General features: G+C 39.2%; 1 protein-coding gene across 4 annotated transcripts in view; it reads right to left on the reverse strand.

Annotated features, from left to right (window-relative positions):
- cux1a (cut-like homeobox 1a) overlaps positions 1 to 22031 on the reverse strand; it is a 108686-nt gene that overhangs the window by 46620 nt on the left and 40035 nt on the right. For all 4 annotated transcript variants that reach the window (XM_079449254.1, XM_079449252.1, XM_079449253.1 and 1 more), the window contains exons 3-8: positions 19742 to 19789; positions 10652 to 10730; positions 5951 to 6088; positions 4484 to 4655; positions 3788 to 3855; positions 3570 to 3636 (exon numbers count right to left, since the gene is read on the reverse strand). In XM_079449254.1, coding sequence (XP_079305380.1) covers positions 3570 to 3636; positions 3788 to 3855; positions 4484 to 4655; positions 5951 to 6088; positions 10652 to 10730; positions 19742 to 19789 — 572 coding nt within the window. The remainder of the gene's footprint in view (positions 1 to 3569; positions 3637 to 3787; positions 3856 to 4483; positions 4656 to 5950; positions 6089 to 10651; positions 10731 to 19741; positions 19790 to 22031) is intronic.

Genomic DNA, 22031 nt, shown 5'->3' on the forward strand with positions numbered 1-22031 from the left:
ACCAAAAAATCTGGAAAACAAATGTATATAAAGGTTAAAAATTTGCATTTCAATCGGTGAAATAAGTATTTGATCCCTACAAACCATCAAGAATTCTGGCTGTATATATGGCACAGATTGGTCCTGTCACTTTAAGAAAGTATTCCTAAGTCAGCGTGTTATTTATATAAAGATGCCTGCCAACAGAATCGGTGTCTTCCATTTCAACCTTTCCACCACCATGGTCAAGACCAAATATGTTTCAAAGGATTTTTTTATCCTTGTTAATGATTTCGAGACAGTTGGGACCACAGTTAGCAAACAAACCATAGGTAACAAGCTATGTCACAATAGATTGAAATCCTGAAGCACTCCCAAGGTTATCCTGCTCAAGAAGGCCCGCTTGGCTCGTCTGAAGTTTGACAATGAACATCAAAATGATTCAGAAAAGGCTTTGGAGAAAGTGCTGTGAGACCAAAATTGACTCCTGTTTTTGGAGGGAGAGAAATGCTGACTATGACCCCAAGAACACCATCCCTACATAGAAACACAGTGTTGGAAACATTATGCTTTAGGGCTTTTTCACTGCTACGGGTACAGGATGATTTCACCGCATTGAGGGGCTGAGGGGCGTTCCCATGTACCATAAAATCTTGGACGAGAACCTCCACCCCTTAACTAGATCACTGAAGAGGGGCGTGGATGTGCCTTTAACATGACAAAGACCCGAAACATACTGCCAGGACAACCAAAGAGTGACTCAAGGAGAAGCACATTGAATGTCCTAGCCAGTCTCTAGATCCTATTCCTATGGAAAATCTGTGAAGGAGGCAAAAACTCCAATTATCTGAGCGACGGCCAAGAAACCTTAAAGATTAACAGGGGAGTGGACTCAAATGTATCCGGACACATGTGCAAACCTGGTGACCAACTATCAGAAATGTCTTACCTCTGTGCTTGCTAACAAGGGTTTCTCCAGTAAGTACAAAGTAATGTTTTGCTCGGGGATCAAATACTTTTATTCACTGACTGAAATGCAAAACAATTTATAATCTTTATATAACATTCTTTCTCCTGATTTTTTTAAATATTCTGTTTCTATCAGTTAAAATAAACCTACCATTAAATTGATAGACCCTTAATTTCTTTGTAAGCAGGCAAACTTACAAAATCAGCAGGGGATCAAATACTTATTTCCCTTACTGTATATATACCAGGATTGTCAGACAATTCATCACGAGTAATCGGACCCAGAATAAAAGTTTGTTTTTACATAATATGTCTGTGTACTGTGCATATTAATTTTGTATATATATATATATATATATATATATATATATATATATATGTATAACATGTATTTGTTTATGTTTACCAATAATTAAAATTATATATAAATGTTTATGTATTTCTTTTATATGCATGTATGTGTGTATTTAAATACAACAGATGTAAACAGACATACTGTATGTTACGTAAAAACTTTATTCTGGATGCAGGTAAACTCAATTAATCCTTTGACAGCCCTAGTATATAACAAATATTTACATAAATATATATAATTTCTTGTATGTATAAATATGTATGTGACCCTGGACAACAAAACCAGTCTTATGGGTATTTTTCGTAAAAAATGGATTGCTTTTTATTGATATATGGGTTGTTAGGATAACAATATATGTTGACAATATATATATATATATATATATATATATATATATATATATATATATATATATATGTTGACAATATCTGTTGAAGATACAACAGTGTAAAACGCTGAAATCAAAGGGTGCAAAAATCTAAATATTGAGAAAATTGTCTTTGAAGTTGTTAATCAGAGGCACTCACAAAAAATAAAGTTGATATATTTTGGCTTGAAAATGTACAAAATATATGAATGGAACATGATCTTTACTTACTATCCTAATGCTTTTTGACATTAAAGAAAATGTATGACTATAAATTATGAAATAATTTTGACCCTCACAATGTATTTGTGGCTTTTACTAAAAATGTTCCTGTGATACTTAAGATTGGTTTTGTGATCCAGGGTCACATATTGCAAATATTTCTTAAATGTGTAAATGGCACAAACATACGTATGTTATACAAACACAAACGTTTATATTGGAAACAATTGATGGAATGAATCGATTTGACAGCAGTAATATTAGCATAACTTAGAGCAAGGGCATGAACACGCCCTTTTGTGAATTAAAGCTAAAATGGCCAAAGCCACAAATTTGCTTACATAATTAATCTTGGAATAGTGAACACTATGAAATATTTGATCTTCAAATGACATCATATCTTTTCTTAGTTTGTCTTTTTTTAAATCCAGATTATTTCTAGGTTTAAGCAATTTTAAATGTCTCACACTTTTGGATTCCACTGTACTGTAAGCATATGGACCATAAACAATCGCAATTGCCATTTCCTTGGCAAAAAAATGACACACTTAACATTTTAACAGTAGCGCTTGGATCAAACTAACGCTTGAGAAAGAAAGCTGAAGCGTCAGGATGAGGAATCAGTGAGGCGTCCAATGGAGTAGAAACATTTTACCTGCCACATTCTTTGTAACAGCTCCCAAGAGAACCCGGACTGGAATCCGGCCAACGTTACAGAATGTCAAGATGTGTTTTTCTCGGTGTGTGTGCATCTGTGTACGAGCGTACTTTGCGTTTGTGTGTAAACTATCGTATTAAAATGCATGCATGATAGTGAGACATTTCCAAGATCTATGCTTATAATGTGACCTTCCTGTGTGACCGCTTCTCTACCGAGATTTGTTGCTAAATAAATGTGTTCTTTAATTTTAACAGTGCAGCATCGGTGTCCAGAGTCGCAGGGTTTGTTTTTGATCACACGTAGTGATATAATGCCAATCCTGTAACACAGATCTGCATCGAAACAGCCCGCAGCAAGCTCGCTCTGCAACAGGATGCATTCTTCAATGACAGCAAGACAAGAAAATTGCCACCTAACCCTGACCGCATGACGGGGAGTTGAGCGGGGAGAACACGCATGCACAGACACAAATACACACACGTGACCCAGATGGAGGAAAACACACATATGAGTACACAATGATCACAAACAAAAGGCGCATTTGTGCACGTATGCATCATCACGCAGCAACACACACATTCACCGCCCACAAAATGTCAGTCGACTGTATGAATCCCATCATTACTGGATACTCAATGGCTCTCGAATCATTTTGTGTGGCCGTGGGGGTTCCGAGGGACAGTGTCTTGCATAGTATTGTGCAGGCAGCACGGGCGGGCCGTGAAGCCTATTGAATATAACATTTTCCATGAATGAAGGTGTGATTTCACCACTCCGTGTTTTCCCCCATAATCAAACCTGTCTACAGGAGGATTATGAGCTGTTTTGGTTGCGGATCAAATGGGCGTGTGCGCGCGTCTGTCTGTGTCTGCACGGGCACGCTATCGAGGGTGAGCGAAGTTGAGACGAAGACGCACCAGACAGTTCAGGAATGGCAGGAGAGGGAACCTGAGCCGTTTCGACGCTAATCCTCTGTGTCTCCTGCTGGGTCGCTTCAAAACAAAAATGTTACTCACTTTGCTGCGGATTCTTCATCGTATTTCGTCTTCAGTTGGTGGAGTTCTGCCTGAGTTGTTTCAAGTGCTGTGGAACAAATGAAGCGGAGGAGTTAAACAGGCTGAGGAATTAAACGGCGTCAATTTCGTGTATGTCATTTCAGAAACACCTCTGTCATTAAATCTATAGTGCTCGCCAATGCGGCCTGTTGAAAGCGTCAGCTCGTGCGAACACAAACCTGTTTGTAAGGACTGTGTTTTTAGATCCAAGTCGTCCGTCCTGCTGTCCTGAATCTCCTGTGGGTGACTGTGATCACAACAACAAAGAACAACGGCGTTAAACTTCATTGCAAATGTTTGATAGTGTGCAGACACGACAGCTATGTTACCACACACACACAGCCCTGGCACGTTGATAATACGTTAAAGGTGGAGATTCTCAGGAAGGTAAATACAATGTGTTAATGTAACCTAAAGAGGAAGCATATGTCAATAAATAAATAAAATAAAAATGGAAAAAATCTGTAAAGAAACACACATATTACGGTCACAAAAATCGTGTCGGATTTTATTTTAGTTCTGAACATTTGTAGGGAGGCTGCATATGTATATGAATGGTATCAAAAATGCTGTCTAGAACAATTTAGTGATCATAAGTATTTAAGTAGAATTGTATATAAACACACATACAGTGATCAAAAAAGATGTATAGGATTATAATTTAGTTACAGGATTGGTACATGCATATAATACTTAAATCCTTTAGTTATAAATGCTACAAAAATCGGTATGAAATTGTATAGTAACACACATAGTTCTGCAATAGGCTTTTTATCTGCGTTTTGATTCACAGCCTATGAATTCATAACATGATGACTAATGCATTATGGGATATGTGCGGTGTACTTGAAGTGAAGTGCACGGTCAAGGCTAACCTCTCCTTGTCTGCATAGTTGTTAGGAAGGTTTTCTCCTTCGCTGTTTCTCTCTCCTCCATCTTCCCCCACCGTTCGGCCCTGCTTCTCACCGGCAGGTTCCTCTGTGTTCTTGGCCTGCAGAGAACGTTCATACTGCTCCAGCTTCTCCTTAAGTGCTTTAATAGTGACTTCTGTATGAGAGAAAGAGAGAGAGAGAGAATAAAAGAGAGAGAGAGAGACAGTTGGAAGTGATTATAGCTGAAGGTTTATTCTACTCCAATTTAAAGTCCCTTTAATTCTGGCAATCAGGGCATGAAAACTATGGCTATGTGTATGTCTTGTGTGTCTTTGCACATGTGCATGCATGCTAGTTATCTAAATTCTTTAGAATGGGAGACTTTATAAAAACACATAGTGTCCTAATAAAAATGATAAAAAAGACGCAAGTAAGTGAAAAGCATCCATCAAGGCAGTAAATCAAACCCAGGCATTTATGCTTACATGCCTGCAGACACACAAAATATCCCTGATAGAGCTTTTTCCTCCTTTCCGTCTCCAGCGCAGCCATCTGTGGTGATTTAAACTCCAGCACTTCAGAGCTGACACATAATCAATGAGCGGCGGTCCCACAAGAGCCCTTTTACACCCTTAAATGCTAAACTGGACTTTAAACACTGAGAGACCCAAGGATCACCGACCTGAGCAACACTGGCATGTGCGAAGGATTACCGTCCTAGCAGACCATTCGGATGGAAACACACCTGCATGTGTCTGTGCGAGGCAGATCGCGTGTGGCGGGACAAATAAATTATTGCTGTTGTTGAAGTGCATCGATTGGGGGAATTCCGCAGACGGTGAGGGTGCGACGACAACTCCTTTTGTACGTTTAAAAAAAGAGAAACCAGGAAACGTGTCTGGCTGAAACGGCAGCGAGACATAAATAGAGACCAGATGACTACAGCTCATTAGAACAAAAATAGGGCCACGTCTATGTAGGTACACAGCCAACGTGACATATGCACAGCTCATTTCATTTTCAGGGTATAAATAAATCCTGTTTTATAAAATGAAAACGATTAAATGGCCTTAGCAAGGCATTTAACTTGCGTAAGGCAATATGTTTCAGAGTGATATCGAATATTTAGCAGAATGTAATGTAGGGCGGGACTGAAGTATTTTCAGAGGCTGAGGAAGTTATTAGATTTTGTTGAAAGATTTAGACATATTTTGTTCATTCGATTTAATGAAGAAATGGGTAGATTTTTGTATTTAATGCCGTTCTGTTTCCCCAAGCCATTCTTACATTTAAAAAGGGTTGAAAGGGGTTAGTGTAAAATGAGAATGGCCCAACACAACACCAATGGCAATGGTTTGGATATTAGTCTGATAAATTGCTGATGGGAGGTGCATGGAAAACCTGTTTTAATTGAAATTGCTTTCTAGTTTTTCCGTCCTTCGAAGCAGTATTCAAGTCACAAGTGGTTACCTTGGTTTTTAACCTCTGCGATATCACGTTCGTACTCTTGTAGTGTGTCTTTGAGCCTCTGATTTTCTGTCTCCAAGTCGTGCATCTTCCGGACGGTCACCTGAAGCTGCTGCGCTGCCTCCAGAGCTGAGACGGGATCTAAAAACACACAGGGTCAGAACATGCACATTTAGAGCAGGTGAAAGGTTTGATTCACTGATTCACAATCACTGAGAGTTCTCTGTATGAAGATCAGTGTGGGCCAGTTTCTGTGAGAAATGCCCAGAAGCCTTTTTTTGCATTTTTGCGGACTGCCAACCGCAGCTAAAAATGTTAACTAGAAAAACAAACCAAGCCAAAACACAGCAATAAATCCCAGTAACTCAGAATCACTCAGCACCACACAAACGTCTGGTTTCCTGCATTTACAAAATGTATGGTCTATTTACATTGATGTTGAAGTAGTACTACCAAAGTTTATAGATTACCATAGTAATACCATGGTATTCTATAAATCAATACATTTTGATCGTGATGTTGTCTATAAAACATGAAATCACCATATAATCACTCTACCGCTGTACTTGTCCTATTAGTTCAACGCTCATCAGTACTAAATATGGCAAAACCAACCATTCAGGTTTAATTGACGAATCAATCCAACAACAATTACAGTTCAAAATCGACAACTATCAGATTGACAGCCTAGCAAGGTGTAAAGATAGTGTTTCTACATCATATTTGTCAGGGTGTTAATTTGTTGCTTTGGTAATTGAAGCGGGAGGTTAACTCAAAGCGGGGTCGAGCAGTGCTGGTGTGGGAGCGAGGCCAGCCCTCTACGCTGAAGGGCTAAGACATTCTGACACAGACACACTTTTACATCACTGTCTGTCCCCCTCACATGCTAATTGCTACATGACTAATTATGGCCCTGTTCCCGTTGGTTTTCCTAAATGAGAAAGCCAAGTTAATTATGTAATCAAACTATTTTATTAGCCCCTGCGGATTATGAGAGAGAGAGACAGGGAGAGAGTGAGACAGAGAGAGAGAGAGCACACTTATATATAGCAAAAGCCAAGAGAGAAATAAAACTATACTGGAAGTGTTTTTTGAAACACTACTTGTATATTTTCTTTATACATTTTTTACATATTATTTCTATATATTTTAATAAAATCAACATGGTTTCTTGCATACATACTTATTTATAATTTTTTGAAGAATACGTGTATTTTTATATTTTATATATTAAATATAATGATTTTTAGACTTCTTATACATTTACGTATTGAAATATATTTAACATATTTTATAGTATATAGATTTATTCTTTTTAAGGACTGCCTGTATATATATATTATTTATATAATATATTCAAAATATTTTTTAAATAATTTTAATTTGTTATATATTTACACATTTGAATATACAGTATTTGATACATTTTCAGAGTTTAAAACTTTAGCTTAGTTATTTTCTATCAAGATAACGTTTGCAGCAGAAAAAGGCAAAAGAAAACAAATATTGTCAGAGATTTTTTTTTCTTCCTTCTAATTCATTTCACTTTGATTTATATAGCGCTTTTCACAATGTGCATTGTTCCGAAGCAGCTTTACAGGAGAAAAACTGAAAAACACAGAAAGGGTATAAACACAGCGCATGGTGTATAGAGCAAGCAAGATCATTCTAATAAATAATAAATAAAATCTAATAAAAGCAGTCTCCCTGTGAGCAAGCCAACACGGCCCTGTGGCGAGGAACCCAAACTCCAATGATAAAGAAACCAGTCTCAGTCAGGAGGGCCAGGTCTCCTCTGACGTGTCAAAGCTGCACTCAGTGACTTTGATGAAAAATAGGCAGAGCTTATTAGTTGTGATTCTGTTTAGGTCTAATTTTGTGATGAAACGGACAGAGGAATGTTATAAGCAGGGAAAATAGTAATGGCATAATGTAACTGAGTGCGGCTATAACTTGAAACTGCTGTCATGTGATGTAAGTTTAGGATTAAATACCAAGTGCTTTAAATTTAGCATTAATGTAATCTTTGCTCTTGGTTCGGGATGGAACCATGTTCTTTATATAAAGTTTAACATTTTTGCAGCTCTGTTAGTAAAACGTAGAAATGTCTGAGAACAGTTTAAGACTTTGATTTTGACTTTGAAGTATTTTCTGTGTTTCGAAAACTAACAGCTGATTTCTAACTTTATATAAAATAGATGGAAAATAAAATCTCTCTTACAATATATTTTTTCTTTTGCCTGTTTGACATTTTCTATCTTGAAAGAAAAAAGAAAAATCAGTTTTAAACTTCATATAAAATAAATTGAACATAAAACCGCTCTCGAGAGGTTCACACTCGACATTTTCTCAAGGTTAAGCACTTCTTTTCACCTTCCAAGGAAACGTTTCTCACAAAGTTACAGGCTCTATTTGCAACATATTTGTGGAAAGTGCCAAAAATCATTTACATCCAAGTTCTATGTCAGGCTACAGACGAGGTCACAGTTTTGGCACACATGCCTCTGAGTGTTCACAGCTGAAGGTACAGGAAACGCTGACAGGGTGTGTATGTGCGATGTGCACGCGTGGTGCATGAGAGTGTGTCATATCTAAAAATTTCAAGAGGAAGTCTGAATGATATGCTGTCATGATGTGCTCCCTTTTGTCGCTGTGGCAACTGCCAGAACAGTTTGGGTGGAAGGGAGGCCACCCGTCTTTCAAACGTGAACGCGGCAGTCATGTGACAGAGACCAGTCAATTCAAGAACATATATCAGGATGTGTGTCTTTTACAGTACAAGTTAATACTGTAACCACAATTCAATAGTATTGCAAGCACTTAAACCTTAAATATACAAAAATATGTTTAAAAGTCAAACAGGCCTCAATCTGAGTTAGTCGTCGAGCAAAGTTTATATTTCAAAGCGTAAGGCCAATATCTATACTTATTGCTGATACATAAATATTACAGTTTAAAAACAGAAAATGAGAAAATGAATACATAAACTATAAAGGTTGTGAATTTAAGTTGTAAATTTGTCGTGGCATGAAGTGTTCTAAACAAAAATCAAACAATGCCAAATTATATATTAGCTGTAGTTTCTATCAGACTAAATTTTCTCACATATTAATATAACATTCAACTAATGGCAAGCAAATAAGTGCATGCGTAAGTTGTCTTACAACACCTTGAAATCAGATTTCAGAATTCGTAACAAGTGTATTTTATTATTAGAAAAAGAGCCTTGAGGAACAAGCAACATGTTGGCATTCGTGTGATAGAAACACCTCCGAACATTCGTAATAACACGCATGCTACAAACGCTTCCACACATACAGGCCTTCACAGTGTACCAGTGTAACTATCAAGAGATAATTTGTCAAGCTGTGATCACATTTACAGACATGTAGACAGGACTGGACAAGCTCCAGATTTCGCAGATATTCCCAGACATTCCCAGACTAGACCTCCCACTTGTACATCCCGCAAATGTACGCAGGCATGCGCATACACACGTGCATGTACAATCGTAAATACACAAGATCACACAGTATGCACTCATATATAGGTAGCCAAAAACCCTCACACACTTCCACACAAACATGCTATTTAGTTGGCCCGGGATCTCCAGACCGCAGCGTTGTGGTAATTTAGGGATATACTAAGTGCTTGTGAAGGCAGACTGTCCAACCTGCTCCGGCAGGCCCAGACGGCACTGTCTGTCTGCTTCCCTGTCGCTCGCCGGCTGTGGGTGGGGTTACGTGACTAGATCTGCTGGTTGCGTCCCAAAATGCACACTATCTGTCCTGAATAGTTTGAGAGTTGGTGTAATCCTATTGTAATATATTAAAAGCAGTCCATCAAAAGTGTCTGCATTGTGTAGTTTTTAAGGAATTTCAAAAGTGAGTCTTAGTGTTTGTTGTTTTGAGCTAATTTCACCGTCCTTGCGATAAAAATAACTCATTGCGCAATGGTGGAGAAGGAATCTGTGAATTATTTATAGACTTTTTCAAAGGTTAGAAGGAACCTAAAACCTAAAATAATGTTTCCATGTAAATGCAACAAAATCTATAGTGGCAAGATTCGTTTTTTTATGACGTAATCATGTTTACAAGAAGAGTACATTTGAAGTCAACAATGAAGGACACACTTTTAGCACTTTTAGATATGCAGTCTCTGTGAGGGGGGCTGGAGACGTCCCAAGCCGATACTCAACTCCAACGGGTGTTTGATACATTACCCACAACTCCCAGCAAGACCGCACCCCCCGAACACACACACGGTTCTTTCAAGAGCAAAACTGTATCGAGCGAGCAAGCTAAACATGTTTCTAGATGTCACCTGAGCCAATACGGCACCATTAACTTATTATAGATCAGCGCGCCGGAGCATTACCATATAAAAACTGAGAATCCAGGGGCCATTATCTCACACTTACAAAGCCAATTCGGAAGATTAAGAGGTGTTCGTGGGGCAATGAATATGTGTTTTATTAGAATCCGAGTTTCTTTCCTGTCTCAGGTATGGAGCGAAGCGAGTCTCTAAAGCCGTAGAAGTCATTAAAAGGGTCGACGCGCTCGTGCGCATGTGTTTTAGACACTGGAGACGCAGGTCTCATAAATATGACTGATGTGTTTACAGTATACTCGCCTCAGTGAAACACTACAGGAGTGTGTGCGTGCGAGTGTGCGAGCAGCCGGCACAGAGCAAGCCGAGACATACCTGGAACATCGATTAATCTCTTGTACACGCTGAGGAAAGCAGCCTCCGATTCTTTACTTCTTTTACTCAAGGCGTCAATCTGAAACAAAGAGAAAAAACACAATAACTGAATTGCAGGTCTAGTAATCGCGTTAGCGTCTGTCAGGTTGAAATTTCCATATATTAGAAGTCTTGAAAAGTCCATTAAGGGTGCTTGTGTGGAAAAGTGCCTAGTTTTTTTCTCTCAAAGCCTGACTGCATTCCTCTAGAATCTCTGACTGCACACACATGTATCTTCGACCACCTATTTGACCTGAATAAAAGTGTGTAATTGTTCATAACCGTGACCTTTAGCGTTCAAATACAGTAAATCATTCATGTTTTGACGCGTGTGATATTTTTCCAGAACGGGTCGAGGCATTTTGGGGGCATGCTTTAGGTGTATACGCTCAGGTCGTTTCTGGTTCGCTTTATATAGAAGGTAATTATCAGGTATAAATCCAAATCCCTAAGAGCATGAGATGACAGAAACAGGTAATGAGGGACTCTGATAATGAGAAGAACTTTGGCCTTAATATAGAGCACCGCAGACGTGTACGTATGGGCAAATTACATACTGTATCTGGGTTAAGGCTCCCACTGCACGGAAGGCCTTCATCATTTCCTGAAGATAGATGATTTTCAGAATGGTGGTTACAGTCATTGAAAGTGCCGCCCCCTAACCCAAACCAACTGTCAATCTGCCTAAAAGTGCACAAAAGCTGTCACTCACAACATACCAATAAAAGCCCATTGTGCTTTTTCATGTTTATTAGATTCAAAGGGGTCACTTGAGTTCTCTAAGAAATGGACAAGATCAAGTTTTACCATACATTTACGCACCTAAAAATGTGTATGATTCATCTTGCCCCAGACATGTTTTCGTCCGATCAAATGCTCTCTTGAATAAGAAATCAAATTTCCCCTGCCATTACCGCCTTATGGGCGTGTTGTAAACAAAGCCTATTGAACATTGAAAAACAGGAAAGGGATCTTCTATATGACCTGCAGAAACTTTCAATAGAAGATCAATAAATCGATCAGCAATACATTTCAAAAGGCTTTTAAACAAGTAACCTATAGAAATATAAAACATAGCTTTTAACAACCTGGTTTTTGTTGTATCAGATTATCTCATTGACCCTCACTAGCAATGTCACTGCATGACAGCTGGAACATGACTGGTCTAAACCCGGTCTCATAAAAAACAACAGAAAATAGAAAGCTTGCAAGAGCAGGCGGAAAGTAAGTAACACAGCTTTAATGAAGACACTGATCTCTCTTAATCTGAAAACACACAGATGTGGTCATTCTGAGCAGATTATGAGACATCATCTAACTGCCTCCTGTCAGGATTTGACCGAAAACTACCCCAACATGCATGCAGTTGTAAATTGACAAGTTCCAGACGGCATGAGACTTGCAAACATTTATCAGTGTCTTCATTTGACAACCAAAAGCAGAAGAACCGTCTTGGATGGAGGCATCAGTGATTGTCCTCAGCGGGGTGTGGTGAACCACATACAGAAATTGTAAAATGCCATGGCAGCACTTTCCCTCGAGTGCAAGTCTGAGGATGACAGCGTGCTGTAGAACCAGCGTGCAGTCTGGCCCAACTGGGCCAAATCTAACAAACTGGGTCAAGCCAGACAGAAAACAAGAAGCTAAATCAGTACGGCCTGTATACAGTCATTTGGGAGCTTCTAAAAACTGAACAAAACCTCTTTCTAGCTTAACAGGAGTTATAGAAAATTCTGAAAGGGTCCTGAAAGGGTTTCTCAAAAATCGAATGCGTACTGTACTGCCTGAAAGAGATTCTTCAAATTTTAGAACTTACACCATAAAAGAGTTTCTCAAAACTCTAGAATTCTGAGCCTAAAAGAGTTTTTCAAAATTCTAGAATTCTGGGCCTGAAAGTGTTCCTCAAAATTCTAGAACGCCTAGCATGAAAATTCTAAAACTTATGGACGTGCCTAAAAGAGTTCCTTCAAATTTAAGAACTTAAACCCTGAATGCGTTTCTCAAAATTCCAGAATTTCGAACCAAAATGAGTTCCTCAAGATCCTACAACTCACAGCCTGAAAGCTAACAGCGCAGGCCTCCCCAAAGCGGCAATACCCTGAACCCCAAAAACAATGTGGTATGAATCAACAGTATCGCTTTTTTCCATTAAGTAAATGTTGAACTCCTGTGCTGTTTACATGTTCACAAGTGTTGTGTGTTTGGTCTTCCAGCAGCGGAACATCAAATAAAAGCTGTAAATCTTCAGTTCTGAGACTTCAGGCCTTGATGGATGGAACAGGGCAGTTGCCACTGTAAATATCCAACATGTAACAGACTTTTCACTCCTATGGGAAAGAAATTAAACATTTTCAGATGTTCCTTGCCGGAAAACATCTGGATCAGACCAGGCAGGGCCAAGTTCTGCAGCCCTCTTGCAGACGGAGCAATTAAACTTGCCTCTCTCTCTCTCGGCACGGGTCCACGTCTACCCCCGAAATCCAGCAGGAACTAATGTAGATTTTTAAACTTTCAGAGCTCTGAACCAGACACAGTACCGCCAGGAGGTTAAGAGAGCGAGAGGCTGCCCAGAAGTGTGCAAGCGCGTGTGACGCGTGTTTGACTGTGAACGCGGCCACAGCTCATCTTAGATTATCTGCTATTCTATCATATTCTGTTTACAGCCCAATCTCATGGCCATGCAGGACATCTGGCATCATAACGCGTCAGGACACACTTTATGTGTATACTGATGTGTGTGGCCATATAGGGAAGACTGTGGCAAGTTGTCACACAAGAAAAACTGAGGGCCAGCTGGGCCCACCATCATGATTCTTGCACGTTAACATCACATTTTTTGTTGTTTGATGAATTGATTTGTGTTTTAAAATTCTTTGCTGTTCAAATACTGTTTGGGACCATTTACTTAACACAGTCCCAATATTAGCTCACGATGTCGCAAAAGGTCAACATCAGATCAGTGAACTGCATCGGTTTCCAGGGCAATAACAGCAGAAATGTCCAAAAAGGATTTTTATAGCCAATGCTTAAGATGTTAGAAATTATGTTGAAAAATAAACCTACAATGAGAGATGTTCACTGGAGAGTTACAGTGCACAACTTGCCCAGCTTTCCTTACATTAGATTTTAAACATACTCATGAACGCATCCTGTCACTTTGAACTATCTGGTGGCATCAAATCACGCCGGTTTAAACATTGATATGGTCTAGTCGAAAAGGGTGCTGTGGCAGTTATAAATAAGTCTTGTTTCTGTGGGGGTCCCCAAACTTGGCACTAGTGATGGGGAAGAAAAAATTAGTTCTACTGACCTGCATCAAACTCAAACAGAAGATCTGCCTTGAAAGCTGAAGATATTTGACTGCTGTGTTTCTATTATTTTTATTTTTCTACTTTCTACTTACTCCTCTTTTCTTGGATGGATAGTGGACAGTGCAGGAGATTGGGGGTACAAATTGCGAGCTAAACTCAAAACTGTATTACCCACATGCCCATCAACGCTTGACATCAAAGAAGCAATGGCATAGACTTTGATTCATCCTACAAAGCAAATAGCCAGATAACTATCAAAATACGATGGCGTTATTATCTGTAATGTCCAAGAGGAGGTTACCGCAAAGGCTGATAACCAGATTCACAACACATGCATCAAGGTCTAATCTCTCACGGGGAGCTTAGCTTGTTTGTCTGCATACACAGACTTAGCAACACAGTTTAATGTTCTCTGATTCATCAAGCTCCGAGCATATGAGTCTATCATCTGATCCAAAGTCATTTAGAAGCGCTGCCAGCCCCACTCCAAGACTTCTCTCTCCTCATCACTCGGCCATGTTGAGCCTCCACAGATTCCGGCCAGCTAAAATTAGTGCACAATTACGTCAAATCAGCACTGACTTCCAAATTTGTAGAACTTCAACGGCCCTCTGTAAACGGCTGCCGGAGTGATTAGCTCTCCTTTCAGAGATCTTTCCTGGCGGGTCGACTTACACACTCTCTCGGTCAGACTGTCGAATTTTCCACTTTGTAATGACGTTTATTCATTATCATAATAAAGCTTGAGATAAGAAGCTAAATGAGTCCTTTTTAACAGACACAAAAACATTGAAAATACTGTATTACGAATCTGAGCCAGTGCATAAAAGGTCAGAGAGAAAGTGGTTTAAAACAAATAAAAAATGTCATTTTGAAAATGACTTTCTTATAGACAGCACAGGTAAAAAACATGATGAAGAATACTGGTTGCTCTTTTCCATGCAAATTGTATACACACTGAAAAAAGATGGAAGATATATTCTTGATACTGACCGATAATCTTCCCCTCCAGTGAACTACTGCGATTGTATCGCTGAGTCAGTAAGAACCAGAAAAGTCAGATTCATAAACAAATTATTCAAACCAGTTTTGTAAACTAGACGCTTCGATTGAATGAAAATATTAGACACTGTGGTGATCCACAAGGAAAGAGACAATCACCAAGGGACTGTTCCTATAAGGGGGTGTGTTTTGTGTTTGTTATGAAGTTCCGGGTTTACCGGTGTGTAGTAGTTTACTCTGACTCGCTGTTCGATTTATTGTTTTAAGTGGAGAGTAAAGTTGACTCGACGCATCTCCGCGTCCTGTCTCCTTATTTATCACACTCCACAATTGGTGACCCTGACGTGAGTTGGATACGACGGAATTATGTCCCACACAACACAGTGAAGCAATTCATTTGCAGCTTATGTCATGAAGTCTCATTAAAGCACAGAGGAGAGCAAAGGCATATTTTTGGTAAAAAAAACTGGAACACAAAAGAAGATATTTTGAGAAATGTATCAGTGGCTATGTGTCCATACAACTGGAGTCAAAGGGAGGGAATGTTGTTTGGTCGTGAACCATTATTACAATTATTTTCTTTTGGGTTATGCAGGAGAAAGAAAGTAATACAGGGTCGGAATGAGAGTAAGTAAATGGTGAAATAATTATCTTTTTTTTTGGGTACGCTATCCCTTTAAATTTCAGTCTCCTCCACACAAAAAGATAACATGTGGCTTTAGTATACTTCAAAATACTTCAAAATACAGATCGCAAGTCGTTAAACCGCTTTCCTGATGTTTTTTCTTTGATTTATTGTACAAGAGACAGAAAAAGGGCAATCAGATCAAAAATTCTCCTATAGAGTTCAACGAAAAAAGTCACTGAAACTACACAAAACGTTTGCGTCAATAATTTCTAAACGTGTATCGAAACAAAACATTAGGAGGCTACCGTACACCTAATCTTTTAACATCAGTAACATGTGGCCTCGTGCCTCAGGGGTGAATAAAAAAAATGAGAGAAAAAACTCTTTACATTAAAGTACAGTGACCACCACCCCTCTCTGATTTACACACGCATGCATTTGCAACCCCAAACCGGGCCTCAGCCGCGTGCAATGTACAGCTCCCTATTGTACTCTCATTTCCTGACAGGAAAAGAGGAGGCACTCTCTCTCTCTCTCTCTCTCGAATGCAAAGAGTTACATGTGGCAAGGACTCAGCGCTGACCCGAGAGATCTGCATCAGCCCAACTCCAACGTGCTATTTTAACAAACCCACCGCTGCAGGAAAACGGAAGATAAAAATTAAACAGAAAACGCATTCGACCATTACAAATTGTCTTATTCTCTCATTGGCCTGTCTGCCATTGTGAATTATACATGCACTCCATCATTTTTGTTTTAAGTCAGCGCTGTAAAATTTTAGTCTCTTTGTCTATTTTAAGATTTAATGGATGGTCAGACTGACAAGACAAAAACACGAGTAGTCCATTCCTGCCGCCAATTATCGTCAAATAGCTGACGTCTTAGAAAAATACAGAATAAAGTAGATTTCTGGTCAGGGCAGCTAGTTTGTTTTTGTCTACCGCCTCCCCTCCCTCAACACTGTCAATAAAGAAAATATTTCACGACCAAAATAATAGACGGTTTTGCTGTTAAGCGTGGTGGGACGGGGATTTATTTTTAACCGAGCTGTGATTTGAAATGGCCGACCACCTCCGTTAATAATAGGCCAGTCCTCGAGAACACAGCTTCCGAAACCACAATGAGCTATAATGGAGCAGTTAGACAGCCCTGCCAGCACATGAGAGGAGAACAGGGAGCCACTACTCACAGCCTTCACTTCATCAAAGTTACATACGGCACTGTAGAGCCGCGTCTCGCTGAGCTTGGAGCCCCTCAACAGCCTCTTAACACAAGGTGCTGCTGAAGGCCATCAAGCGTTGCATTAGAAATACTCTGTTAAAGTTACTGAAAGCTTTTTAGAGAAAATTGGGCGGCCAATGTATTTGGAAACTTTTGGATACTTTGGTCATACTTTATCAAAGAAAAGCTTGACCTGAGAACTTACTTGCTTTGTCAAATTTGCGGTTAGTCTCATGGTCAATTTTAGTAGGTCATCTTTAATTCACGCCTCGGTCATTTTAAACCTGTATGATTTACTTTCTTCCATGGAACACAAAAGAAGATATTTTAAGAAATGGTTTTGTGTCCATACAATGGTCGTTTTAACAACATTCTTCAAAATATCTTCTTTTGTGTTCTGCAAAAGAAAGTATTTCATACAGGTTTAAAATGACATGAGGGTGAGTAAATGATGTACATTTTCCTTCTTGGGTGAAGTATCCCCATAAACAACTATCATCCCAAACACAATAAAAAATTGGTCCTGGAGTCCCAACAATGATCAAACACACCTGAACAATCTAATCAATATTCTATAAAATGGTATACGCAAAGCACTACAGTCTTCCAGTTTGCATGACGCCGCCACACCTCTCTAGCCCCTGTAGTAAGAAGTTTGTGGTTGCCAGGGTGGGCTACAGTCATTATTGCCTGCGCCAAATCCTATGGAGCCAGACACCATACAAACAGCCAAAACAATCTGGTAGTTAAATACCTTACAGACCATGAATACAATCCTGTGAAAGGCCTATTGTTTCAAAGCACAGCAATTTGAGAGTTTACTGGTATCTTTTCAGAGATCATTTAACGTTATTAGTAATCCAGCGCAGAATGCAGGAAACACTTCATAGGTCACATACTTTAGTTGGCTGGAGTAACTAAAGAGATTGAGAAACATTTACAGTAAGTTATTCGCTGCGGCATAATGAAACCCAATCAAACAGTTTGAAATCATGTCACGGTACAACTAATTGACTAAATTACCAAGGAACATTAACTTTGACTCCTTTTGCAAAATATAGCATCCGACTAAAATATGCCTTATAATATAATTAACTTAAAAATAGGAACCTTTATAAAAGTATTAGTCACACAAAAATCATGAAACGCATTCTGTTATTATGATATTTAGAGTCTGGGCTGCAGACACTGAAGCGTCTGAATATTTGGATGCTGTCATATCGAATGGTTATGCACATTACTTCTGGAACACAGCACCATGTCCCAGTTCTCAACGTTTAGTAATGGCCGCTAAGACAGATGTCAAAGAATACTTTCGTATTCACACACTTATTGGTGTAGTTATAATAAAAAAACTAATTCAAGACGGGACACAAGACTCTAACACACAAATCTGAACTTTAGCAAACTTAACGGGACAGTTCACCCTGAAAAGAAATCATCATTTACACACCCTCGTGTCATTCTAAACCTGTAGGACTTTCTTTCTTCTGCAGAACACAAAAGAAGACATTTTGTAAAACGCTGGTAACCAAACACAACTGGCCCTCATTGACTTCCATTGTACGGACACAAAACCACTGCGACATTTCTCAAAATATCTTATTTTAACAGAGGATAACCAGAAAAAAACTATGAGATTTGAAGTCCATCATTTTGGCTCTGCCCAGACTTACCAGACACCATGGAGTGAAAACATCGTTAAGATTTCTCTCCCATCCGACAGAGGGAATAAAAAAGGGCGAGAATGTATCAAAACTGTCTGATATGATTAGATGATGACAAACTATAGAGGGTTTTAAGAGGATTTGCTGTACAGAAAATAACAAGAAAACAAACTGTCATGACAACAGCGCTGTTCTGAAATGTTCAGCCCTTAGAGACTATAATCAGACCTGAGATGACCATCTTATGCTACATGAGTGGATAAAGCTATAGTTTGCCCATCCCTTACCAGGAATGCTGTGAGATTAACTGGTGTCGTACTGGCCGTGGGTAAAGCTTTGAGGAGGGTGTAGTTTAGCTATTTTACTGATAACTGATATGTACTGGCATGCTTTATGATTTACAATCCATCAACTGTTTTCCTTACTTCCTCTCTATACAAAACCAGTCTCATCCAACTGTCATGTTTAACCTGTATTAGTAATAAAGTCTACTGTACTGATATGGGTAAACTCATCTGAACTCAATATGTACTTCATAATATATATTGCAAGAACATAGTGGGACCTTTAATTGTTCCTGGTTTTGTTCTCTTGAAGGGATCATTTTTTAACACAAAAGAAGTGATTCTGAAGAATGTTGGCAACCAAACCAATGGCCACCATTGACTTCCATACAAAAATACATTTCGTAAAAGAAAAAAAGATTTTGTGTTCCACAGAAAAATGTCACTTCATCTCATAAGCATGTGTTTTTGACAGGTTTAGATCGGATAGGAAACATTCAGAAACAACTGGAAGTAAAAGAACCGCACCTAAATACAGAGCAACAAAGGCAACATCTGCACAAACCAAAGTGGTAAAATGATTCATAAGTATAATTCACACTTCTTTCTGGTGTCATGAAAAATAATAAATGATGCAATATACTGCGTAACAAATTTTAAAGTTGACTTTATGGTTCACCTGAGATGTTTTCATGACACAGTAAAGGTTCTGATAGGTTCATATCAATGTATTGGTTTCGGTGTCTTTAAGGCACCAACACACGGCTATAAGAATAAAAACTTGTGTTCTTCGTAGAACAAAAAAGTTTCTTCAATGACATCAGGTCGTAAAAAAATTTTATAAATCGAAATGAACCTTCATTTTGTAAGTGGAAGGTCGTGAATACAAGTGCTGTAGTAAATACAAAATCTAAAATGGGTTTAGGAACAGAACTCACCTCTGATTGGAAACCCTTCAGCAAAGGAGCTATCTGTTTACGCAAATCCTGCAACAAAGAAAAACAGACAGGGAAGAAGAAATTAGTTTACAGAACAATTCACACTTTATATGTGACAGCGTACAGAAATACTGTCAATGGCTTTCAGCATTTATTTCTGATCTAGAGCATGTGTGAAACAGGATATTTAAAACAGACAGGAGATGTCTGATCGCAGATGGAGGAAAAGCTGCAGGAAAAAAACACGAAATGTATTCAAATGGATATCTTAATTTATCAAATGTCCCAGGGCTGGTTCTGTTCTCTTTGAGCGAGAAAAGCAAGTGCACCCATATGTGTGCACACACACGCACATTTCTTCTGAATATTCGCTCACAAAGAATATCACCTTGTACAGCTCTCGACTATGTGCAAAGGACATTGTGTGCTCTAAAATGAGTGTGTATGTTTCAATTTGTGCTCTGTCTCCTGATATGCCCTCGTATTTTCCCTTGTATGAATTCTCCATGACTCAGTCCTCTTTACTTAAAAAACTGCTCATGCAAAAACAGAGCGCACAAAAGGCCGAAGCACATGCACGCACACACGCATACACGAGCTTCATCCTAGAGACGAACTTCTCTATTTCGCAGACAGATTTGCAGCCGAATTTATTACTGTATCATTGTCATAAAGTTACTGCTTTTCTCCTCAGGTTTCTTAGTGTTACGAAATTTTGATCACAAAGGGAATATAGACCCATATAAAGTACCCCAGATAACAAACCACATCTTTGTTTGGGTTTGGGATCGCACCTCCTTCCTCTCACGGGCCCTTACAGTCGAGTAATTTTGATGCTGTGGTATTAAAGTATATCAGATTAAGATGAACATCAATGCCCCTTTCATTTGAACATAGGGTGGGTGTTTCAACATGAAATGACATTACACATGGCTGTGAATAAATCTCCCGGTCGGACAAAAAGCCCTCACATTAAAGTCTGTATAGGAATGCCTACCACGCACAAACGCATTACTGAGCGCTGGGGTTGAATAAAACAGCGCCCTGAGTGCTGTAATCGCCAGGACGCAGAGTATTACGCCACTGCGGCATTAAGATATATACACCATTAGCGAAGCTGCTTGCGTTTCTTTAGAAGTGTACGAGACACCGTAGTAGATGTATTGAATAAAATGACCAGAGCAGAAATCAGCTGTGGAGATAACGTGGGCAAATACAAACATGGAGGTAAACAAAATGGTTGGCATTTGTCAACAAATTATACAATACCAGTGAAAACTGTATACACTGAACTTCCTCGTGATCTTAAATTCTTGCCCATGTCATTCCCAAAAAAATGTGATCGCAAATAAAACTACATTCCCAAATAACCATGTTTGTTTGTTTTCGCAAGGATCAAAATTGGATCTGCACTAACCAAAGATCTACAATTATTTATAGTTCAGTTCTATTGACACATACTTGTGGCCCCGTGAAAGACAAATGATGCAATGCACTTCATATTAACTTATTAAAGTCGACTTTATGGGTCACTGGAGACTTGCAGTAGACGTGATTCCCACCACCGCCTGACGTCTGCATGTAGTAAGACTGAGAGAGAGCTGGCACAGAGCAGACAGTAGTGGTGGTGGGTAGCGTTGACCCCGCTGCACTCTTCATCTTCCCAGAGCGAGCAGCTGGGACTCCGTTCGCTCTGTCCCGTCCTGCAATGGCTACTGTACAGCTGACATTTATGTAAGCACCGCACCAGAGGGGCCCACGTGACCGAGAGGAAACATCTCTCAACATCTGGTTTCAACATAATACTCACGGCCTGGCCAAAAGAGAGTTCCCCTGCCATTCTTGAGCACGACTCCTGCTATTCCTTCAACACCGTCAATCTCTGCAGATGCAATCAGCCTGCGTTTGTTCGCCGAGAGTGCAGTGCATAAAAGTACATTCGTATTGTGAACGCATGGAGAATAGGCTCTGCCATAAAAGTAAATCTCCAGGAACGGGGCCAAGTTTGAGCATGTGCAAGTCGATGTTAAGTCTACAGGGTGGTGGAAGGTGGAAATGCAATCTGTTGGACTACTGGCACGAGAAGAGACTGGGAGGTCACAATTTAAAAAGTACAATGTGAAGGGCTCTGAACTGAAACAGAAAACGATACTGATAAATTGTGCCTTTTGAGGATGTGAATTTCAAGGACATATTTTGTAAATAATATTTTTTTATTTATATGTCCAGTACGGTCGAATGTTTTCTCAATCGACAAAGCTTTGCATTTGCAGTGCAAAGGTCATGGTTG

The sequence above is a fragment of the Barbatula barbatula genome (assembly GCF_947034865.1).
Source record: "Barbatula barbatula genome assembly, chromosome: 24".
In the NCBI taxonomy this organism is placed as follows: domain Eukaryota; kingdom Metazoa; phylum Chordata; class Actinopteri; order Cypriniformes; family Nemacheilidae; genus Barbatula; species Barbatula barbatula.